Source organism: Esox lucius, chromosome 12 (assembly GCF_011004845.1).
Source record: "Esox lucius isolate fEsoLuc1 chromosome 12, fEsoLuc1.pri, whole genome shotgun sequence".
Taxonomy (NCBI): domain Eukaryota; kingdom Metazoa; phylum Chordata; class Actinopteri; order Esociformes; family Esocidae; genus Esox; species Esox lucius.
This window is the reverse complement of record NC_047580.1, coordinates 19,994,657-20,016,608: the sequence shown is the minus strand read 5'-3', so window position 1 is coordinate 20,016,608 and position 21,952 is coordinate 19,994,657. Positions and strand designations below refer to the sequence as shown.

The 21,952-nt window shown below is 41.0% G+C and overlaps 1 protein-coding gene across 10 annotated transcripts in view; it reads right to left on the bottom strand.

The window, feature by feature from the left end:
- Positions 1-21,952, bottom strand: part of atp2b3a (ATPase plasma membrane Ca2+ transporting 3a) — a 56,312-nt gene that overhangs the window by 17,612 nt on the left and 16,748 nt on the right. For 4 of the 10 annotated variants that reach the window (XM_020051856.2, XM_020051858.2, XM_020051854.2 and 1 more), the window contains exons 7-14: positions 19,828-19,953; positions 15,252-15,302; positions 14,891-14,929; positions 12,357-12,518; positions 10,843-11,057; positions 7,159-7,401; positions 2,987-3,228; positions 2,043-2,277 (exon numbers count right to left, since the gene is read on the bottom strand). In XM_020051856.2, the coding sequence (XP_019907415.2) occupies positions 2,043-2,277; positions 2,987-3,228; positions 7,159-7,401; positions 10,843-11,057; positions 12,357-12,518; positions 14,891-14,929; positions 15,252-15,302; positions 19,828-19,953 (1,313 nt within the window). The remainder of the gene's footprint in view (positions 1-2,042; positions 2,278-2,986; positions 3,229-7,158; positions 7,402-10,842; positions 11,058-12,356; positions 12,519-14,890; positions 14,930-15,251; positions 15,303-19,827; positions 19,954-21,952) is intronic. The other 6 variants (XM_010898753.4, XM_010898751.4, XM_010898752.4 and 3 more) reach the window with 2 other exon arrangements.

Here is a 21,952-nt window from a genome sequence, read left to right as displayed (position 1 = left end):
GTGAGACTCCAATGAGACGCCTTGAAATAAGAGTGTGCTGCCTGCCTGCAACCTGATGAAAACCTCAGCTCAAGCTATATGGATCCCTCTCAACTGCTGCTCAAACTTAATCTTATTCAAGACTTGGTCAGCGGCTATTTAGAAGCTGCATCCAGATGGTAGGGACGACAACGGAGAGTGTACTGTTATGTCTGCCAGCCAGTTGACAGCCTACTCAACTCCCTTATTAACAAACACTTCAGAGATCTCTTCAATCACACAAAACACAAAAACTCACACACAACACACAAACACTAAACCTTATCTGAAAATGTTTGTAGTCCAGACCTATTACTCTCCGTAATGTACAGTGGGGCAAAAAAGTATTTAGTCAGCCACCAATTGTGCAAGTTCTCCCATAAGTATTTGGTCAGCTACAAACAAGCAAGATTTCTGGCTCTCACAGACCTGTAACTTCTTGTTTTAGAGGCTCCTCTGTCCTCCACTCGTTACCTCTATTAACGGCACCTGTTTGAACTTGTTATCAGTATAAAAGACACCTGTCCACAACCTCAAACAGTCACACTCCAAACTCCACTATGGCCAAGACCAAAGAGCTGTCAAAGGACACCAGAAACATAATTGTAGACCTGCACCTGGCTGGGAAGACTGAATCTGCAATAGGTAAGCAGCTTGGTGTGAAGAAATCAACTGTGGCAGCAATTATAAGACACACAAGACGACTGATAATCTCCCTCGATCCGGGGCTCCATGTAAGATCTCACCCCGTGGGGTCAAAATGATCACAAGAACGGTGAGCAAAAATCTCAGAACCACACGGGGGACCTAGTGAATGATCTGCAGAGAGCTGGGACCAAAGTAACAAAGGCTACCATCAGTAACACACTACGCCGCCAGGGACTCAAATCCTGCAGTGCCAGACGTGTCCCCCTGCTTAAGCCAGTCCAGGCCCGTCTGAGGTTTGCTAGAGAGCATTTGGATGATCCAGAAGAGGATTGGGAGAATGTCATATGGTCAGATGAAACAAAAAAAATGTGTAGGTAAAAACTCAACTCATCGTGTTTGGAGGAGAAAGAGTTGCATCCAAAGAACACCATATCTACTGTGAAGCATGGGGGTGGAAACATCCTGCTTTGGGACTGTTTTTCTGCAAAGGGACCAGGACGACTGATCCATGTAAAGGAAAGAATGAATGGGGCCATGTATCGTGAGATATTGAGTGAAAACCTCCTTCCATCAGCAAGGGCATTGAAGATGAAACGTGGCTGGGTCTTTCAGCATGACAATGATCCCAAACACACCGCCCGGGCAACGAAGGAGTGGCTTGGTAAGAAGCATTTCAAGGTCCTGGAGTGGCCTAGTCAGTCACCAGATCTCAACCCCATAGAAAATCTTTGGAGGGAGTTGAAAGTCCCAAAACATCACTGCTCTAGAGGAGATCTGCATGGAGGAATGGGCCAAAATACCAGCAACAGTGTGTGAAAACCTTGTGAAGACTTACAGAAAACATTTGACCTCTGTCATTGCCAACAAAGGTTATATAACAAAGTATTGAGATGAACTTTTGTTATTGACCAAATACTTATTTTCCACCATAATTTACCAATAAATTCATAAAAAATCCTACCCCTCATTTTGTTCCTCATAGTTAAAGTGTACCTATGATGATAATTACAGGCCTCTCTCATCTTTTTAAGTGGGAGAACTTGCACAATTGGTGGCTGACTAAATACTTTTTTGCCCCTCTGTAGCTACATGTTTTTAATACGTTTGTTCATTTAAATTTTCAAGTGCTCTGACAATCATTTAGTAACGAAAAGCACTACAGAAAATGAACAAAGGTCTGGGGGGCTGTTGGGTTGCCACTTGAGGGATATGGTGGGTGGGAGTTTTCTTTTGTTGAGAGTCTTGACTATTTAGCGCTGTTTTTGTTAATCAATGTTGCTTATTATCTGCATTTGTTTTCACTGATGTCCCTTTGTCTGTGGTTGTCTGTATAACCTGCTGTAAAACAATAGAGGATCTCTCTGAGGAAGGTTCACCTCTGGGCGAACAGGGTCCTCGATGCCAACTACGGTGATACAGATGAGGTCGCTGACAATGCCCACTTCGTCCTCCCAATCGGGCTCAGGGCTAGCTGGCAGATCTTTGTAGGCCACGCAGATGGTACGCAGGCCATCACAGGCCATGGGCTCGATAACCTTCTTCACCATCTCGTCTCGGTCCCGGGGGCGGAAACCCCGCGGCTCGCCACCACCAGCCATGATAGAGGTGCACCTGACAGTGAGAAGCTCTTATTACGCCTTAAATTAACATGTGGTCAAGATAATCCAATCACTATAAGATTGCATCTACGCATTGTAGCAAAAAAAGATAAATTAGACCATTGTGTCTGCAATCACAACCAAATTCCCTGGTTCCTCCCAGTCTGTAAATTATTCCAAACTGCCTTGGACCTCCCATTATGAGACAAACTTTATAAATCCACAGACCACAACAGTCTTTTATTCATTCTTTAGTAATCAAAAGAAAAGGCATAATACCATAGCATTGCTCAACCAGTCTACATACCTGAGCATCATGCTTAAAAAAGGTAAAAATATAAAATATGTCCAAAATACAATAAATTATGCAAAACATCAATAAAAACGACACACAGATTCAAATGCACACAGTTGCCTAGAAACAGAAACAAGTTATAGGCTACAGGAGGCTACAAACTGCATGCCACATTGTAACCCTCATTATATAGGAATGTGTCTTTGCTCAATGTCTACAGATAGCTACAGGACGTGCCTAAACCCTTCAGTTGGACATCTGCACTTTATTGTTAGCAATGTGCATCGATGTTGGGAAAAAAGCACAATAGAATCAGATTCTCAATTAGTATATGCTTAAACAGCACCAAAGTTAAAAAAAAAGCTACAGTCTGAGAGATAAACTAACTTGTCATGACAAAGCATGCAGTAACCAGCCTCAGACTCACTTCTTTAGCAGGATCTCAGATGCCCCCTTGCTGTAGAGGCGAAATGACCCATCGGGCAGCTGCACCACCGTGCTCATGGACTTGCGAACTGAGTTGAAGGTGTAGACCTTGTAGAGCTTCTCTTCTGGGATCTGTTCCCTCACAGGGCCATAGTCCCTCTTTAGGTCCAGGATGAAGCCGAGTAGGGCACACTCTGTCTTGTTGCCCACCTGCTTGGGTAGGCCTCCCTCCTTATCTGGGGGCTAGGAGATGAAAGATGAAGTTACCATTTTACCAGGGAAAAGACAGAAGGATAAAGCCGCACCAGGTTAGCATCTGAACAATCTCTAATTTATGTATGCTATTCATGCAATGAGAAAGACCCTGTTATCATTGTCAGACACTTCATGACTGCCGTTTTTAAAGCTGCGGTTGACAAGCTTGATCTTGACTGTGATAGGCCAATCTACATCCTGCCCGTCTAAGGTTTTTGAATAGTTAGTCAACTAACAAGGAAAATGGGTAGATATAGGACTACAATCGTTCATGTAGATATATGAATAGCGACAGTTTCTTTGAACCTATGGTCTGACCATGGTTCCCTCTCTCCATGTCTGTCCAGCAGGTGATTCTGACATGGATGCCCCAGTCTTAGGAGTGAAGCACACCTGTCATCATCAACATAGCCAACATGTGCACCTATATATGTTTTGGTTGAAGAATAAAACCACAATACTTGGTCACCCCTAAAGAAAGCTTATTTGCATGTTTGAGTTTTATTTTAACACACTGGTAATTATTCAAATGAGCTCTGCCCCTTAACAAAACAGAAGTTCATCTTGTGGCATCAGATTACTGACAAATGTTCGGCATGTGCAGAATGACTCCTGTGCATACAGCCCGTGACTGTAGGCCAAAACGTATAGTTTGATGCCTGCGTGATGTAACAAAACACAATACAAAGGAACTCCTTCAAAGCAGATATTCATCCTTCATGGTTAAATTATGCTCTATTTTCAATTACAGATAGGAATAATTATGTAATGTGGATAATGTATTATACTCCAACATCCTCTGGCTATGTTTTTTCCATCGGCTGTGCTCTCCCTAGGCCAACTAGGCTGATCAACACTTACAATGTTTTATAAATAAAGTCAATAGCCTATTTTGAATTGCAAAATATTGATTTTATCATGATAAATGTTTTATAGTGTGAGCAAACCAGTATACATGAGCTGCACCTCAACTTATTTACCCAGACAGTAATTTCTGTGAGGCCATTGATTATCTGACAAAGGCTTTTCGTCTCGGGGTAGGCAAGTACACAAATGTACAGCAGAAATAATAGAATCTGTAGTCAACATAATTCATTGTAGTAAAATCTGTCATGCTAATAGATAAACTAAACTGACAACCATAAACACCAACCTTAACTAAGACTCCCAGAATATCAACACCAGCAAACATTTTAAAATCTGATATTGAGTCCTTAGTGATGCAAAGTGGTGCTCCACTATCCTAATGAAAATGGCGCTGAAATCTTATAAACTCTATAAAGTTTGATTACTTTGAAAGCACATAACCAAGGCTCTATGAACTAAGCAATAAACCAAAAAATTTATTTCTTGCCATGGACAAATACTTTAAGGGGGGACATCTGCTTTCTGACTAATTTACTGTGAAATACAATTATTTTTGCTCAATGTCAAACCTGCAAGTGAAAATTTCCGAATCCAACACTACCTTTACTCTGTACTTTGTGTGCTCTATTAAACTGTACTTGTTCATGTGGTAATGGAGTCACACTTTTGAAAATCAGGGCCACCCATTAACACTATACATTCAGTATTTGCAGGTATTTGACAGATCTTTGCTGATTCACAGATTACAACAATAGGTAATAACTCAGACAACCATGATCGACCTTCCTCCAGGGAACAGTTCACTGACTTTTATTATAGAACAGGACAACTGCTTGCCACATTATAAGAAAAACCAAGATCCTTTCTGTCTCATTCTTCCTGTTTCTCTAAACTACTTTCTTTGAGTTTTGTGTGGCTACGCAAGCCTTTTTTTGGAACTCTCTAGGTTGAACTCACAAATTCTAGACCCTCCACTTAACTTACTGGGCTTGAGCCATGTGTACCATTGGCTACAGATTCTGCATCCAGTCATTCCATTTGGCCAAATGATCAATGAGATTGTAGTCTCATTGTAGTCTCATCATTTGTGATGTCCTTTATGTTTGTCATTCATACAGGAGTTCAACAGAGGAAAATCCAGTGGACACTTGGACACTCTTTGAAGGAAAAGTTAAAAGACTAACATTTTAGGATCACCAAGATATATTTGTGCCATCAGGCAGACTATATCAGGGGTCCCACCAAGTCCACTGCAATCCTTTTGAAAAGCAGGGATTAGCGGATTTATGGGTACGGAGATGGTATTCAGCACACAATCGACAATGTTTCTACACAACTCTTAGCAACCCTGGAGAGTTGAATTGCACCAATAACCAGTATTTTGTCTTCTGTACCCCCAGTTGGTCTCTTGGGACATGTGAGTGGGTTAGATGTAATACTTTGTGGACAAACTTCCTTACAGCAGTTCTTGAACTGTACTATTTACTTCTTTAGTATAATACAACAACTGCCTCTTAAACACAAAGCAGGAGTATCTTGACTGACTCAAGGGCCATCCTCTTGGCATTTTTGCCACCCTCTTGGCATCATTCAGAAATGCAGATAGACAATTGTCTATAACCACTCCCTCTACCACGCTGGGCCATTTGGGGTACGTTTCTAGCTATGCCTTAGCCATTGCCAACTGAGCTGGGTTTAAGGTACACTCCTGGAACTTCATGACCGTTCTACCCAAGAAGGGGTCTAACCAGCCCTGCAAAGATGCTCTTGTGAGAATTCTCCTGGGTCAGTTCTCTCAAGAGGACAAGCATCCTTGTCATCCACCTGTAATTTCTGGCATGAAATTTCCCAGGTAGGATCCAGTTACCGCAGACATGGGCTGTGGAGAACCAATAGAGAGCTTGAGCAGATGGGCTAGCAACACAGCATTTTGATTTCTTTGATGAATTCCCTACACTATGCATAATCTGCTGGACCCGGGTATTGAGCCATCTACTCAAATTGATTCTTTAATTCCTCTGGGTCTACAGTGAAGGCTGGCTCCCAAGTGACAACAAAGAGAAATAACACTAAATCAGACGACCAAGGTAGACCGTCGTCGAGGGAACAGTCCTAAGATTTCTGTTAGGGAATAGGATACAAATCCTAGCTCCTTGCAGAACTTTTCCGTCTGTTTCTTCCTGTCCTTCTCTGAGCCCAGACTGCTTACCGTTATGTTAAACCCAAACAAAATAAAGCTCAAACCAAATAGGATTTGTCTCACTCCAGGCAGCTCCACAGGCCTGTTGGATTGTGATCAAGTGGGGTATCCTTCTCAGTGCTGGAGAGTTCAGCCTTTCTGTTCTTCCTCCAGAGAAAACAGAGAAAAAAGACACACTACATCTACAAAGGCCAAGCAAAATAGCCACCACCAAGCCTTAGAGAAAACTGTAGTCCCGTGTGTTCAATTAAGCCATTACTCTTCCAGGACATCACCTCTCCTGGCCAACAGATGTAATCAGCAAGCAGGAAAATCCCCTCACACACCCACCCCTTCACAACCCGCATAATAATTAACTGGCTGTGACCATACACAAACTTGTGTTTTTCTTGTATGAGATAACACTTTTAACAAATGCTAGTTAGTATTGCATACATAACATTAGGATTTGGCTCTAATTGTCTCCAAAAAAAATGGCAGTTATGTAGGAAATATAAATTTGTTACTGCGTAACCTTGCCCAGAAGAGAAGACTGGACCAAACGAGTAATGAACACGATGGAAAAGATATGTTATGGAGATAAAATGCACGTATACATTTATATGTAAATTCAGAATTCTAAGAATTGTTAAGAGACTGTATGTTGTACTGACATTAACAAAATGAATTTCCCTCCAAACGGCCAATGGAGTCATACATTTATTTGCCAGTCTATTATAATACACTGTATAAACCGGAAAAAAATTAAGCAGTGTCATGTTTGATTTAACATTTCAGATTTTCATGAAGTAAAATGCACTGCCTTCAGTGCGTTTGTGTGTGAGCTTCTCTTTCATAATACACCCTCTCACCATAATCTTGGAGGTATAGGCGCTGTTGACTGATACGGCGTTGGTAAGAGTGTCCAAGACCTTAGGATTAATCTGGTCAGGGTGTGGGACCTTGTGGAAGTGCTGGTCACCCATGTAGGCCTGCACCACTGTCATGCGGTTGGTAGTGAGAGTGCCCGTCTTGTCGGAGCAGATGGCCGTGGCGTTGCCCATGGTCTCACATGCATCCAGGTGGCGCACCAGGTTATTGTCCTTCATCATTTTCTACATGGTCGGAGGATGAAACAGACAACGAAGGATCTTACAATTACACTGGGCTACACTGAGCTCTACAGCTTCTGTCCCAAATCCATTCACATTGTTAAGTTGACAGAATCAACGTGCGGGGGGGGGGGGTGTTATGTAAAACATTTTCCCAGCATGGTTCTGATTCATGGTTAATTTTTTCCAATGGTTCTGATTATGCGCTGATTTTGACGTCATCGTAACATTTGTAGAGTAAGAATCCTAAATACATATTGATAGCAACTGTCAGAACAAATAAACACAAGTAGATATAAAATCTTTTTTGTCTTAACATGATGATGGTGCTATGACCAACTATCATAAATGTCCACTTGTCAACTCTGTGTGAAATAGTTAAATACGACCTGCTTTTTGCAAGCAGTCAATGTGACCAACATAGAAACGTGGATGTGGTCCATATACATCAACAGCAGCAATACCCACTCATGACCTGCTTGGCAAGGATGATACAAGAGCCTTTGCTCACGAATGGGTGAGTAAAAGTACAAGGTAGGAGTCTTAATGCTGCAAAACCTTGATGATCTGTACTTAGCTGGTGGGGACTCCAGTGTGTACTCCCATCAAGGCAGTGTGGACGTGCTGGCGACACTGGTCGAGTAACCCTTGGGTGAAGGGGTCTCACTCTGACAATCAAAGAGGGGGCAAACAGAAAACAAAAAATAACAAATAAAAATAACACTGACCCTGACTAAAGCGATCTGTGTGTACAGCCTGCTTGGAAGGGATCCACCATGGCTGGTATAAGGATATGTGGGGAGGAAGTTGACATATTGTAGACCAATGAAAACCCCCTACCTCAACTGTGAATTTTTATGACGGGGGAAGCAGTAACATCTAAAACTAGGTATTGTGATGCTGTAGCATTACAATTTATTTATATCTATGTTATAGATAACCAAGGCTAAATTAATGATAACGAAGGCACAATCTGCGAATGTGGCTGTTTGAGATGTATGTGGAGTCAGTAAGAGCTACAGATTGCTCATCTATCACAGTTTAGCTGTGTGGGAAATGGACACATTCATTTTCAGACAGTGCTGGTAAGAATGAATAGATCTCAAAAAAGATCAGTGGTAAAGGACAGTGGTAAGCATCCCAAATATAACTCATCATGGAAACTGTCAAAATAAGTATAACCTTCTTGAAAAATATTCTGTATTAACAACCAAAAGAGTATAGGTATTTTTACCCTAAATATACGGAGTGTATTTATTTCTTATTAACTTATTTTTAAAAGTTTAAATCAAAAAAAGGAGAAAAAACATTAACAAACAAAAACAGCTAAAAAAACAAATTATTTATATTTTGTCTAAAACCCTTCTTTTTGTAATTTTAACTATAGAGGAAGTTTGCGTATACTCTCTTAAACAGCTGACGGCCTATTATTTTCATTGGTAAGAGAGATGTTCACACGAGCTCAGCCATCTACATAAAGAGAGCACTCTTTAAAAATCTTACGCTACCGGAAAATGTTCAAGCTGTAAGAAGTGGGTCCATGAATTAAACGGGGAAGATATCCCCGCTGTGATATATTTTACAATGATGTCACAATCAACGCACAATTTCACGCTGGGAAGAATATAACATATCAGAGGGCATGCTCCACCCACACATGACCTTAGTTTGGCTTGCGGCCACCAGTCTGTCTGAGGGAGTCATTACAGTGCTATAAGTCAAGGATACCTCTACTGGCCATGCCTCCCACACCCCGGGTGCTTGTCAATATTCACCACCCTTTCAGGCAATCCAAGTCAAAATATAACCCAGGTAGAACTGACTGAACCGCAATGAGATGCAGTGTCTTAGACCGCTACGCCACTTGACACGCTCCGTAGCTGAGATATTTGAAGTCATAGGTCTGGTATAGTGGGGAGAACAAGTATTTGATACACTGCCGATTTTCCCAATTATAAACCATGTAGAGGTCTGTAATCTTTATCATAGGTACTGTTCAACTGTGAGTGACGGAATCTAAAACAAAAATCCTGAAAATCACATTGGATGATTTTTAAGTAATTCATTTGCATTTTATTGCATGAGATAAATATTTCATACATCAGAAAAGCAGAACTTAATATTTGGTACAGAAACCTTATGCAATTAATTTCAGGTTTCGGGGCTGTCGCTGGGCAATACGGACTTTCAGCTCCCTCCAAAGATTTTCTATTGGGTTCAGGTCCGGAGACTGGCTAGGCCACTCCAGGACCTTGAGATGCTTCTTACGGAGCCACTCCTTAGTTGCCCTGGCTGTGTGTTTTGGGTCGTTGTCATGCAGGAAGACCCAGCCACGACCCATCTTCAATGCTCTTACTGAAGGAAGGAGGTTGTTGGCCAAGATCTTGCGATACATGGCTCCATCCATCCTCCCCTCAATACGGTGCAGTCGTCCTGTCCCCTTTGCAGAAAAGCATCCCCAAAGAATGATGTTTCCACCACCATGCTTCACGGTTGGGATGGTGTTCTTGGGGTTGTACTTATCCTTCTTCTTCCTCCAAACACGGCGAGTGGAGTTTAGACCAAAAAGCTTCAGACAGGCCTGGACAAGCGCTGGCTTGAGCAGGGGGACCTTGCGTGCGCTGCAGGATTTGAATCCATGACAGAGTAGTGTGTTACTAACGGTTTTCTTTGAGACTGTGCCAGCTCTCTTCAGGACATTGGTACTGCCGTGTAGTTCTTGGCTGATCCCTCACCTTCCTCATGATCATTGATGCCCTACGAGGTGAGATCTTGCATGGAGCTCCAGACCGAGGGAGATTGACTGTCATCTTGAACTTATTCCATTTTCTAATAATTGCACCAACAGTTGTTGCCTTCTCACCTAAGGAGAAGGACAGACAAACAGAAACACACAGATATGGGTACTAAGACATAACCTGGGTATAATGTCTACGCACTCATTGAAAATGCTGCTTTTCTCACCTTCTCACCTATTGTCCTGTAGCCCATCCCAGCCTTGTGCAGCTCTACAATTGTATCCCTGATGTCCTTACACAGCTCTCTGGTTTTGGCCATTGAGGAGAGGTTAGAGTCTGTTTGATTGAGTGTGTGGACAGGTGTCTTTTATACAGGTAACAAGTTCAAACAGGTGCAGTTAATACAGGTAATGAGTGGAGAACAGGAGGACTTCTTAAATAAAACCTAACAGGTCTGTGAGAGCCGGAATTCTTACTAGTTGTTAGGTGATCAAATACTTATGTCATGCATACAATGTGATTTTCTGGATTTTTGTACCTATGATAAAAATTACTGACCTCTACATGCTTTGTAAGTAGGAAAACCTGCAAAATCGGCAGTGTATCAAATACTTGTTCTCCCCACTGTATTCATCAGTGCTCGCGCGCACACATACACACGCACGCTCACACACAAACATACACGCAGTGTATATCCTCCCCTTACCTTGACAGAGTAGGCCAGTGATATAGTGACAGCCAGTGGGAGGCCCTCAGGCACAGCCACCACCAGTACTGTGACTCCGATGATAAAGAACTTGACAAAGTACTGTACATAAACAGGGGTACACTCAGTGAGCCACTCCCGGCCCTGCACCACAAAGGTCTCGATCACAAAGTACATCACCAGGATAATCACTGTGATCGCTGACATGACTAGACCTAAGGAGAAGGACAGACAAACAGAAACACACAGGTATGGGTACTAAGACATAACCTGGGTATAACGTCTACACACTCATTGAAAATGCTGCTTTTCTTTGTGCAAAGGCTTCAATCCAGAAAAATCATGTCAGACCTTACATGCAAGTTCATCACACTTTTCTAACTGTCCTATTGAGAGGTGGAGTTCTTCTTTAACTTCAGCTTTCTAGCAGATTTTAGCAGGGTCTGCTACAAGATATCTTGATATTTCGAGATATCCACTGTCCCCTCTATTCTGACCAAAAGTCTGGTCCCCTCTAAGAAGAAGCAGACTCATTGTATAATGCTGCCGCCACCGTGCTTGAGAGTGGGTACTGTGTACTTTGAGCGACGAGGTGTGTTGTCTTTGTGCCAAACATCTCTTTTGGAATTTAGGAACTATAACAAATTTTCCCACATGGTTTTAGGAGACTGAAAGAGTCTTTTGCAAAATGTGCACAGGCTTGGGTGTTCGTTATCTTTAGAAATAGCCTCCATCTTGCCACTTTAACCCACCGTCAGACTTCTGATAAATTATACGATGCAGAGAGAGCCCAGTTCCAGACCAACATTTCTGCGACACCCTCGAGAAGAGCTTTCTCCTTGCCATGTCATCAATTTTGTAGGGACATCCTGATCTTTGCAAAGTCCTGGGGCTGCCATCTTGCCTCCACAAGTAAGTAATGGTGTTCCATTGATATAGATAATGCCTTAATACCAAAATTATTTTGTATCCATCTCCTACTCTGTACCTTTCAACACCATGTCCCTGTAGATTTTTTGTTAACTCCCTGCGGACCATGGTTGTCTCTGTAATACGCAACTGAGAAACCTTCAAGGAAATCCAATTCAAGTGATGTCAGATGATAACAAATTACATTTTAATGTTTAGAACAAGATTTACCGTTTTAGAACATGATTTTTAAAAGCTGAACACAGTTATAACCACTATTTTAAACACTGTGAACACTTATGCAACCAACGCATTGACAGATAATTTATATTAAAAAAAATATGAAAAAAAAGAATCAATTTGTTTTTCAACTAAATATTGTTAAGAAAAAGGTCTGATATGATTTGTATTGATTTCGACCATTAAAAGCATAAAGTTGCATTTTAAATAGGGTGTTATATTCACTACCTACTTGGATCCAAGAAACATTGGCAGAAGTGTAGTACGCAGTGCTAGTGGCCCTTGTGCATGCACAGGTCAAGTCAAAGTCATGCTAGCAGATGACAGATGATATTGACACCCAGTGCTTTGGTGTCAGCCCTCACCTGCCTTCCCGATCTGCACGGCCAGTTTAGTGAGTTTGCCCTGGAGCACCGACTTCTCCTTTTTAGGCACGTTGCCCTTTTTCTTCTCCCCTTCCACCTCCCCACCTTCAGCACTCTTCAGGGGCTGCATCTCCATGGCAACGGCCTCATCCTGTTTCTTGGCTAGAGTTTTCACAAAGTTAGGGAATCGTTAGGACAGTTAGGAAAAAGCCTAAAGGTTTGGTAAGTGGTCTGGCAAAACATTTCTTTTGTCCTCCCAGGATTTGTGGCCGCCTCCCATTAGATGTGAAGAACTTGAAACTTAATGAAAATCATTCTACAGTATAAAATCCATATATAATACCCAGTGTATAGCTGCAGATAACATCTTTTCAAATAGTACCCATTGATATATGAATATTAGCATTTCATATAACAGCCCATAACCCACTAATACCATTTATCAGCCACACTGTCTATATACCGGCCCATACATTTTACAGCTTTGTGTGTATATAAACCCGAGTATTAACCGCACCCATATATAAACCGCCCAGAGATTTATGACTAGTATGTATATTGTACATTAATATTAAACATCTGTCATAGGGCATAACCAAAATATATTTGTTGAAGAATAAAATAAGTCCAACTGTATCATATTTACTACACGAGTTTCTGAGACCTCGACGTTGTCAAGCAGTCATTTGTGAAAAGGTTTGCCGGTAGAAACGGTATAAAACATGTAAACCTGTATATTAGCCGCACCCATGTATTAACCGCTGTGGTTGAAAATGCTTCCAAAATCCATGCATAAGCTGCGGTTTATAAACGGGAAATGATGGTAAAGGCTGATCATTTGCTATGATAATTTTTTTTTTATAATTATGGTTGCCTGAAGACGGCGCTCTACCAGTTGCTTACTGAACAAAATTCTGCTCTCGACCACAATGTGAAATATAGGTAACCAGGGTTGTTTGACAGCTTGTAGCGTGCCACAGCCAACACATCTGAACTAGTAAAGAAACGGTGTACACTAATCAAAGGCACTCTTCACCAAGCAAGCATGTATGATTTCATTACATTCTCATTCTGCTAAAGTTACCTATATAGCCAGCAAAAGCAAGGTAGTTAGCTAGCTACAGTATCTCACAGAAGTGAGTGCATCCCTCAAATTTCTGTAAAAATTTGATTATATCTTTTCATGTGACAACACTGAAGAAATGACACTTTGCTATAATATAAAGTATTGAATGTACAGCTTGTATAATAGTGTAAATTTCCTGTCCCCTCAAAATAACACAACACACAACCATTAATGTCTAAGCCACTAGCAACAAAATGAGTACACCCCTAAGTGAAAAGATATAATCAAATATTTACAAAAATGTGAGGGGGGTACTCACTTCTGTGAGATAATGTACGTGCAACTTGTGTGTTACGCTGGACAGATTGAATGGTGCAAAAAGATGACATCATTTATACAGAATAAAATTGTAACTGTCTATGCCTAATATGTTGGTGGACTTACACAGTTAGTTTTTCAAAATATGCAATCCATAAAAAGCTGGTGCAGAAATTTAATTCACGTGGTTGTATTCACTATGATAACTGATAATATTATGATTAATTGCCAGTTAGTTGTCTTCAACCAATGTGATGCATATTCTTCAAACAGGTTACCAGTCATAAAACCGTATCATTTGCAGGGGAAGTATAGCAAATACATTTTGTATAGTATAACAAAGTATACTGTAACTCTTGCTTCTCTCAAAATGGTATTGAACCCAAAATACAACACTGGTCACGCGGATGCGTGCTATAGTATTCCATTCTATTTCAGAAGTAATTTATTTGTATAAATTATCTCATGCCACCTGTTTTTGCATAGTTCCCTCAACGATTTATAAACTCTACATGGCCAAAAGTATGTGGACACCCCTACTAATTATTGAGTTCAGGTGTTTCAGCTACACCCATTGCTCACAGGTGCATAAAATCCAGCACATAGCCATGAAATCCCCATAGACAAACATACGCAGTACGAAGGTTCGTGTCTTCAAAGGTGGCACTGTCATAGGATTCCACCTTTGCAACAAGTCAGTTTGTGAGATTTCTGCCCTACTACATCTCCCCCGGTCAACTGTAAGCGCTATAATTATGAAGTGGAAGCGTCAAGGAGTAACAACAGCCCAGCCAAGAAGTAGTAGACCACACAAACTCACAGTGTGTGGCCGCCCAGTACACGTAGCGTAGAAATCGCCTGTTGCATCACTCACCACTGAGTACCAAACTGCCTATGGAAGCAACATCAGCACAAGAACTACAAAACGGGAGCTTCACAAAATGTCCATGGCAGAGCAGCTGTATGTAAGTGTTGCATCAACATGTACAAATCTGTTTTAATGCCCAGGGATTTGGAATGGGATGTCCAACAAGGTCATATAGGTGTGATGGTCGGGTGTCCACATACTTTTGGCCATACAGTGTACATTATGGTTGCCTACTCAGAATGAGAGACAATTCATCTGCCTTGGAATCCCACTGTTTCTTACCTTTATTCTGATTGTTTTCCAAAGTCCCATCTTGTTTGCCTGTGATTGAGTGAGAGAGAGTTGAATATCTAGATTTACAAAGATGAATGTGACAAACAAAATTCTGAGGTACACATTGCTCCCTTTTTAGCCCCCACAAAAGTGAAAATAAAATGACAAAATTAATAGAAAAAAATAAAAGTGACAGACAAATGTGAAAAAGTTGTTATGACTTACAGTATGTCAAAATCTTAAATGTTCTTTTCAAAATATGTTAACAGTAAATTCTTTCCCAATACATCAGGAGTCGACAATTTCCAGATGAGAGTCCCATCAAACTTCCCTTCACCAGTCTAACTAGTCTGGTAGGGGAGATACCTACCGTTTGTGATGCTGATCTGTTTTGCTTCGACTGCAGGGATATTATTGCCCTCTGATGGGACAGTGGTTTGGGATTTGAAATAGGGACAGGGACAATAAGAGATTCTTTTTTAATCAAATTAACAGACGCAGACAATAAAAAGAGTAAAATGGATGAGCAACAGAAACAACACAAATAGAAATGGATAACAATGAATGAATAAGACCTCAATAGTAGTAAATAAGAAAACCCATGCATCTAAATTGGTCTACATTGTGAAGCTTCGTCCTAAGCAAAGGCATCCCCTTCTGTGTAACCCCATCACCATCTTGTTTTTTCCCCATTCAATTATTGATCACTACGCAGACCGCTAGATTTTTACTGGATAGAATTATTAAACAGCTAGCTACCACTCCTTTAAATCAAGGAGACAGGGAGGAGATTATCTGCCCATGAAAATATACGCCGATCAGCCATAACATTATGACCACTGACAGGTGAAGAGAATAACACTAATAGTCTCGTTATCATGGCACCTGTCAGTGGGTGGGATATATTAGGCAAGTGAACAGTATGTCCTCAAAGTTGATGTGTTAGAAGCAGGAAAAATGGGCAAGCATAAGAATCTGAGCGATTTTGACAAGGGCCAAATTGAGATGGCTAGACAACTGGGTCAAAGCATCTCCAAAACTGCAGCCCTTGTGGGGTGTTCCCGGTCTGCAGTGGTCAGTACCTATTAAGTGGTCCAAGGAAGGAAAAGCGGTGATCCGGCGACAGGGTCATGGGCGGCCAAGGCTCATTGATGCACGTGGGGAGTGAAGGCTGGCCCGTGTGGTCCGATCCAACAGACGAGCTACTTTAACTGGTACTGATAGAAAGGTGTCAGAACACACAGTGCATCGCAATTTGTTGCATATCCGCAGACCAGTCAGGGTGACCATGCTGACCACTGTCCACTGCCGAAAGCGCCTACAATGGGCATGTGAGCATCAGAACTGGACCACGGAGCAATGGAAGAAGGTGGCCTGGTCTGATGACTCACATTTCTTTTACATCACGTGGATGGCCGGGTGTGTGTACATCGCTTACCTGGAGAACACATGGCACCAGGATGCAATATGGGAAGGAGGCAAGCTGGCGGAGGCAGTGTGATGCTTTGGGCAACGTTCTGCTGGGAAACCTTGGGTCCTGTCATTCATGTGGATGTTACTTTGACACGTACCACCTACCTAAGCATTGTTGCAGACCATGTGCACCCTTTCATGGCAACGGTGATGGCATTGGCCTCTTTCAGCAGGATAATGCGCCCTGCCACAAAGCAAAAATGGTTCAGGAATGGTTTGAGGAACACAACAATGAGTTCAAGGTGTTGACAAGGCCTCCAAATTCCCCAGATCTCAATCCAATCTAGCATCTGTGGGATGTACTGGACAAACAGGTCTGATCCATAGAGGCCCCACCTGGCAACTTACAGGACGTAAAGGATGTGCTGCTAACGTCTTGGTGTCAGATACCACAGCACACCTTCAGAGGTCTAGTGGAGTCCATGCCTCGACGGGTCAGGGCTGTTTTGGTGGCAAAAAGGGGACCTACACAATATTAGGCAGGTGGTCATAATGTTATGGCTGATCGGTGTATACACTGCACAATAAAAAAACTCTCTCTCATGAGCAGAAAAAACATAATCGTACATTTTGTTTATTGATTCTAAACTATTAGCATATTTTATACATAGTCCCCCTGTTTATGGTACCACATGTATTTGGACAATTGGCTTCACAGCTGTTGTTAGGGAAGCGTGTTTGGCGCAAGTACAAGTGATCTGTCAATGTCTAGTGTTTATTCTAGGCTTGGCATTTGCATTTCTGGTCTGTTGCTGGTGTCTGACAGTCAAGGCAAGGCAAAACATGGCAAAAACATTCATGAACGGACACATTATATTTAAACGCTAATGTAGAATCAGAGTGTTGTCACATGAAAAGATAGAATCAGATATTTGCAAAGATGTGAGGGATGTAATCACTTTTGTGAGATACTGTACATATTAGTATTAGAACTGATATTATGTGAAGTTGATATATTGTGTGTGTTGCTGACCTTCACAGGCTCTATGTTGGCACTTTACAAGATATGTGTGTGTTCCTAAGTCGAGGCACACATAAATAAATTGAGGAGCACAACTACATGGTTATGGTAGAGTTATTTAAAGAAAATTACCCACAAAAATTATGGATAATAAGAAAGAGCTGGAAACATACTGTACAGAAATATCTATAGCAGTGGTATTTTCTGTGGTGACAGGTATTACACATGTTCAAGCTAATCTCTGTATTTCTGGCTTTCAATTAGATAAAATGCTAAATGTATCTACTTTGCAATTTTACCCGAGGTATTTTATGCCCCCGCGACCCGGCCCCGGATAAGCGGAAGAAGATGGTATGGTATGGTATGGTATTTTATGTATGAGAGAGGTGCTGGTCATATAATTAGAATATCATCAAAAAGTTGATTTATTTCAGTAATTCCATTCAAAAAGTGAAACTTGTATAATGTATACATTCATTCCACACAGACTGATATATTTTGAGTGTTTATTTCTTTAAATTTTGATTATTATAAGTGACAACTAATGAAAACCCCAAATTCAGTATCTCAGAAAATCTGAATTTTGTGAAAAGGTTCAATATTGAAGAAACCCGGTGCCACACTCTAATCAGCTAATTAACCCAAAACACCTGCAAAGGCCTTTAAATGGTCTCTCAGTCTAGTTCTATAGGGAACACAATCATGGGGAAGACTGCTGACAAGACAGCTGTCCAAAAGACGACCATTGACACCTTGCACAAGGAGGGCAAGACACAAAGGGTCATTGCTAAAGAAGCTGGCTGTTCACAGAGCCCTGTGTCCAAGCACATTAATAGAGAGGCGAAGGGAACGAAAAGATGTGGTAGAAAAAAGTGTATAAGCAATAGGGATAACCACACCCTGGAGAGGACAAAACCCATTCAAACATTTGGGGGAGATTCACAAAGAGTAGACTGCAGCTGGAGTCAGTGCTTCAAGAACCACCACGCACAGACGTATGCAAGACATGGGTTTTAGCTGTCGCATTCCTTGTGTCAAGCCACTCTTGAACAAGACCCAGCGTCAGAAGCCTCTCGCCTGCGCTAAAGAAAAAAAGGACGGGACTACTGCTGAGTGGTCCAAAGTGATGTTTTCTGATGAAAGTAAATTTTGCATTTCCTTTGGAAATCAAGGTCCCAGAGTCTGGAGGAAGAGAAGAGAGGCACAGGATCCACATTGCTTGAAGTCCAGTGTAAAGTTTCCACAGTCAGTGATGGTTTGGGTTGCCATGTCATCTGCTGGTGTTGGTCCACTGTGTTTTCTGAGGTCCAAGGTCAACGCAGCAGTCTACCAGGAAGTTTTAGAGCACTTCATGCTTCCTACTGCTGACCAACGTTATGGAGATGCACATTTCATTTTCCAACAGGACTTGGCACCTGTACACAGTGCCAAAGCTACCAGTACCTAGTTTAAGGACCATGGTATCCCTGTTCTTAATTGGCCAGCAAACTCGCCTGACCTTAACCCTATAGAAAATCTATGGGGTATTGTGAAGAAGAAGATGCAATACGCCTGACCCAACAATGAAGAAGAGCTGAAGGCCACTATCAGAGCAACCTGGGCTCTCATAACACCTGAGCAGTGCCACAGACTGATCAACTCCATGCCATGCCGCATTGCTGCAGTAATTCAGGCAAAAGGAGCCCCAACTAAATATTGAGTGCTGTACATGCTCATACTTTTCATGTTCATACTTTTCAGTTGGCCAACATTTCTAAAAATATTTTTTTTGTATTGGTCTTAAGTAATATTCTAATTTTCAGAGATACTGAATTTGGGATTTTCATTAGTTGTCAGTTATAATCATCACAATTAAAAGAAATAAACATTTGAAATATATCAGTCTGGGTGTAATGAATGAATGTAATATACAAGTTTCATTTTTTGAATGGAATTACTGACATAAATCAACTTTTTGATGATATTCTAATTATATGACCAGCACCTGTACTGTTTTCTGTCAATGTAACCCAGTGAAATAAGGATTACTGAACTACTCTAAACAGGGGCCTACAAACTCTAGAGTTAAACAAAATCCATTTCAATGATTCAATCACATCTGAATAAAATAATTTAGGTCGGGAAAAAAATATATTTTCAATGCATATGTCTTGCACTTCTAGCAAAAGCAGAATGTGTTCTTTTTGACAAATCTAGCCTTTTTAGATGGCCTGAACACTGTGGAGGAAGTAATATTGTTACACACACACCCTTTGGTTGGAGCTCAGACCAAGCAAGGCATTTAATTGAGCTTACATGCTGTGAGACATTACTGATTTAAACTGTATTTCACCTCTTTAAAAACAAGTATCTACGAGGTCTGGTCTATGAGGCTCGCCTCAGGTACACAATGTAATTTAGTAAAATGATGCAAAAATAAAGAATATTCATATTATTATTCAATATTCAAATGTATGCTGCATTTGCTATCCTACTCACAAAATGATGCCATCTTAAGAACATTATAAATTACCTTTCTTGTCTTTCTTCTCCTCCTCACCCTCTCCAACCCCAAGCAAAGTGAAGATTATTCCAGTTTGAGAGTTGATCCCTACAGCAGTCACCAGCATCTTTCCTGAACCTTCCATCACATGAGTACCTTAAGTGCCACAACAGTCAAACAATTACACATTGAAACAACTCATATTTACCAAAACTATGACATCAAGCATTGGTTTACATAATTAAATATAAAAAAGACCACAGTATTTTGATGAGCTAAAATCAAAAGATGACTAATACTTTACATAGTAAGGTCATTCTCAGCTTGTCTGTTGGTACATGCCAATGTAAACGGAATAACCAAATAAATGATACATTCAATGAATACATTTGAATGACTGAAGATTTCAAACTCTCCATGAACCATTTTCAATAGATATGTGGCAGCAATCTCTGAGAAAAGCAATAAACTTTATTTTACATACCAGACTAACTCTATTGACGGCATTACACTATTTAACAGCCACCATTATCTAGGTGAAAAGTTGGTTCTGTCCTTGAGCAAGACAATTAACACTGATTGCTCTTGTTAGTCTCTCAGGATCAGAGAATTGGCTATATTCCCCTATATTCAGAGTTGACACAATATCAATTGGCACATGCTGGGAAAATAAATGATATAATGTATAACAAATTGTGTACATTCCTTGACAAAATAATTTTATCAACCATATTGCTATCCTCTGACAACTGACTGTCATCGTGATTCCAATGGCATGTTTCCTTTTAGATCTCTGCATATGCTAAGCCTGCTGTCAGTCGACCAACAGACTGTCCTGGTATAATTATTGAGAAGAGGATGAGTGAAGGTCCCCTGTGGGTCTAATAGCTCCATGACCCGGGGCTCAGGAAGCTGACCACAGGCTCCAATCCAATTAGTCCTATCAAGCTCCAGGGACAGGGTGGGGTCACTTTTACTGGGAGAGGCAATGAGATTTCCCCTATTGGCACTGGAGCCAGCACACTGACATACTAGGCAGGCCATCTACTCAGGCAGCACGTCAGTCACTAGTGAGCACAGAAACATTCACCTAGAACGCATGTAAACACCGACACGTTTCTTTTACTTGTGGGGACCAAAGAATTTATTCCCATTCATAATCATTATTATTCATAATCCTAAATGCAACCCTAACCCCCAGTATAAACTTTCACAAACCCTATAATTACCAAGCAAATTTGACCCCTAATTAAAATTTAAACTTTACCCCTAAGCCTGAAATATACCTGTTCCTTGAAATCAGTTCAATGTCCCCACAAGATAACAAATATCTACCAGAGTAAACCATTTAACAGCAGAAGACAAGCAAAGAGGGAGTGGAGCTGTAGCCCCTCCCCACGCTCCAGCTCGGTCTGTTGGTATCACAGTCCCATATTTTCTTTGCCGTCAACAAACTATAACAGAGCAGTAGGGAATCCCTAAGACACACAGAAACACTGGGTGTCTGCCATCACTTTTCTATATTTGTAAAGTTTTTTGGTTTTTTTACAGCTTTTGTCAACCAAAAATGAAAAAGAAAATGTACTTGAACAAGCGTGCTAGAATAGGAAAGATGGTTTGAATGAGCACTGTTGTTTCTGTAATTCAGCTAACTTCCACAAGGTGGGAGCAAATTAGGGATATCATTTTAAGCAAAGACAACTAGTGATGTCTTTTTTTTGAGCTGGCTGTTGTGGCTCTGTTCACCTGAATGAGCCAGCTCTTTTGGCTCCCAAACAGCTCTTCCTTTGAAATGTCTAATAACCCCAGAACAATTAAAAAAGTGCAAATCACCAGTGTAAACTCAAAAGTAGGCTAGCATTATGTTTGAGCATGAAATGCCCAATCAAATAGGTTACATCTTACTTGTCCTAACTTTCAGATCGCCAGCAATACTTTTTAGTTAAATGTTCTAGAACATAAAGGAGCACTCTGCATAGTATTTATTGTAAGTGTGGAAACTTGAGTGAATAATGTTGTAACTTACCTGAATATAATTATGGTTTATGCCAAAGAAGTAAGGAAATCATGGAGCCAAATGAATGGATCCTTCCACTAATGTAATTAGATTCCCAACATTTACCAAAATGAAACATTCCAAAAGAGGCATTCGTTC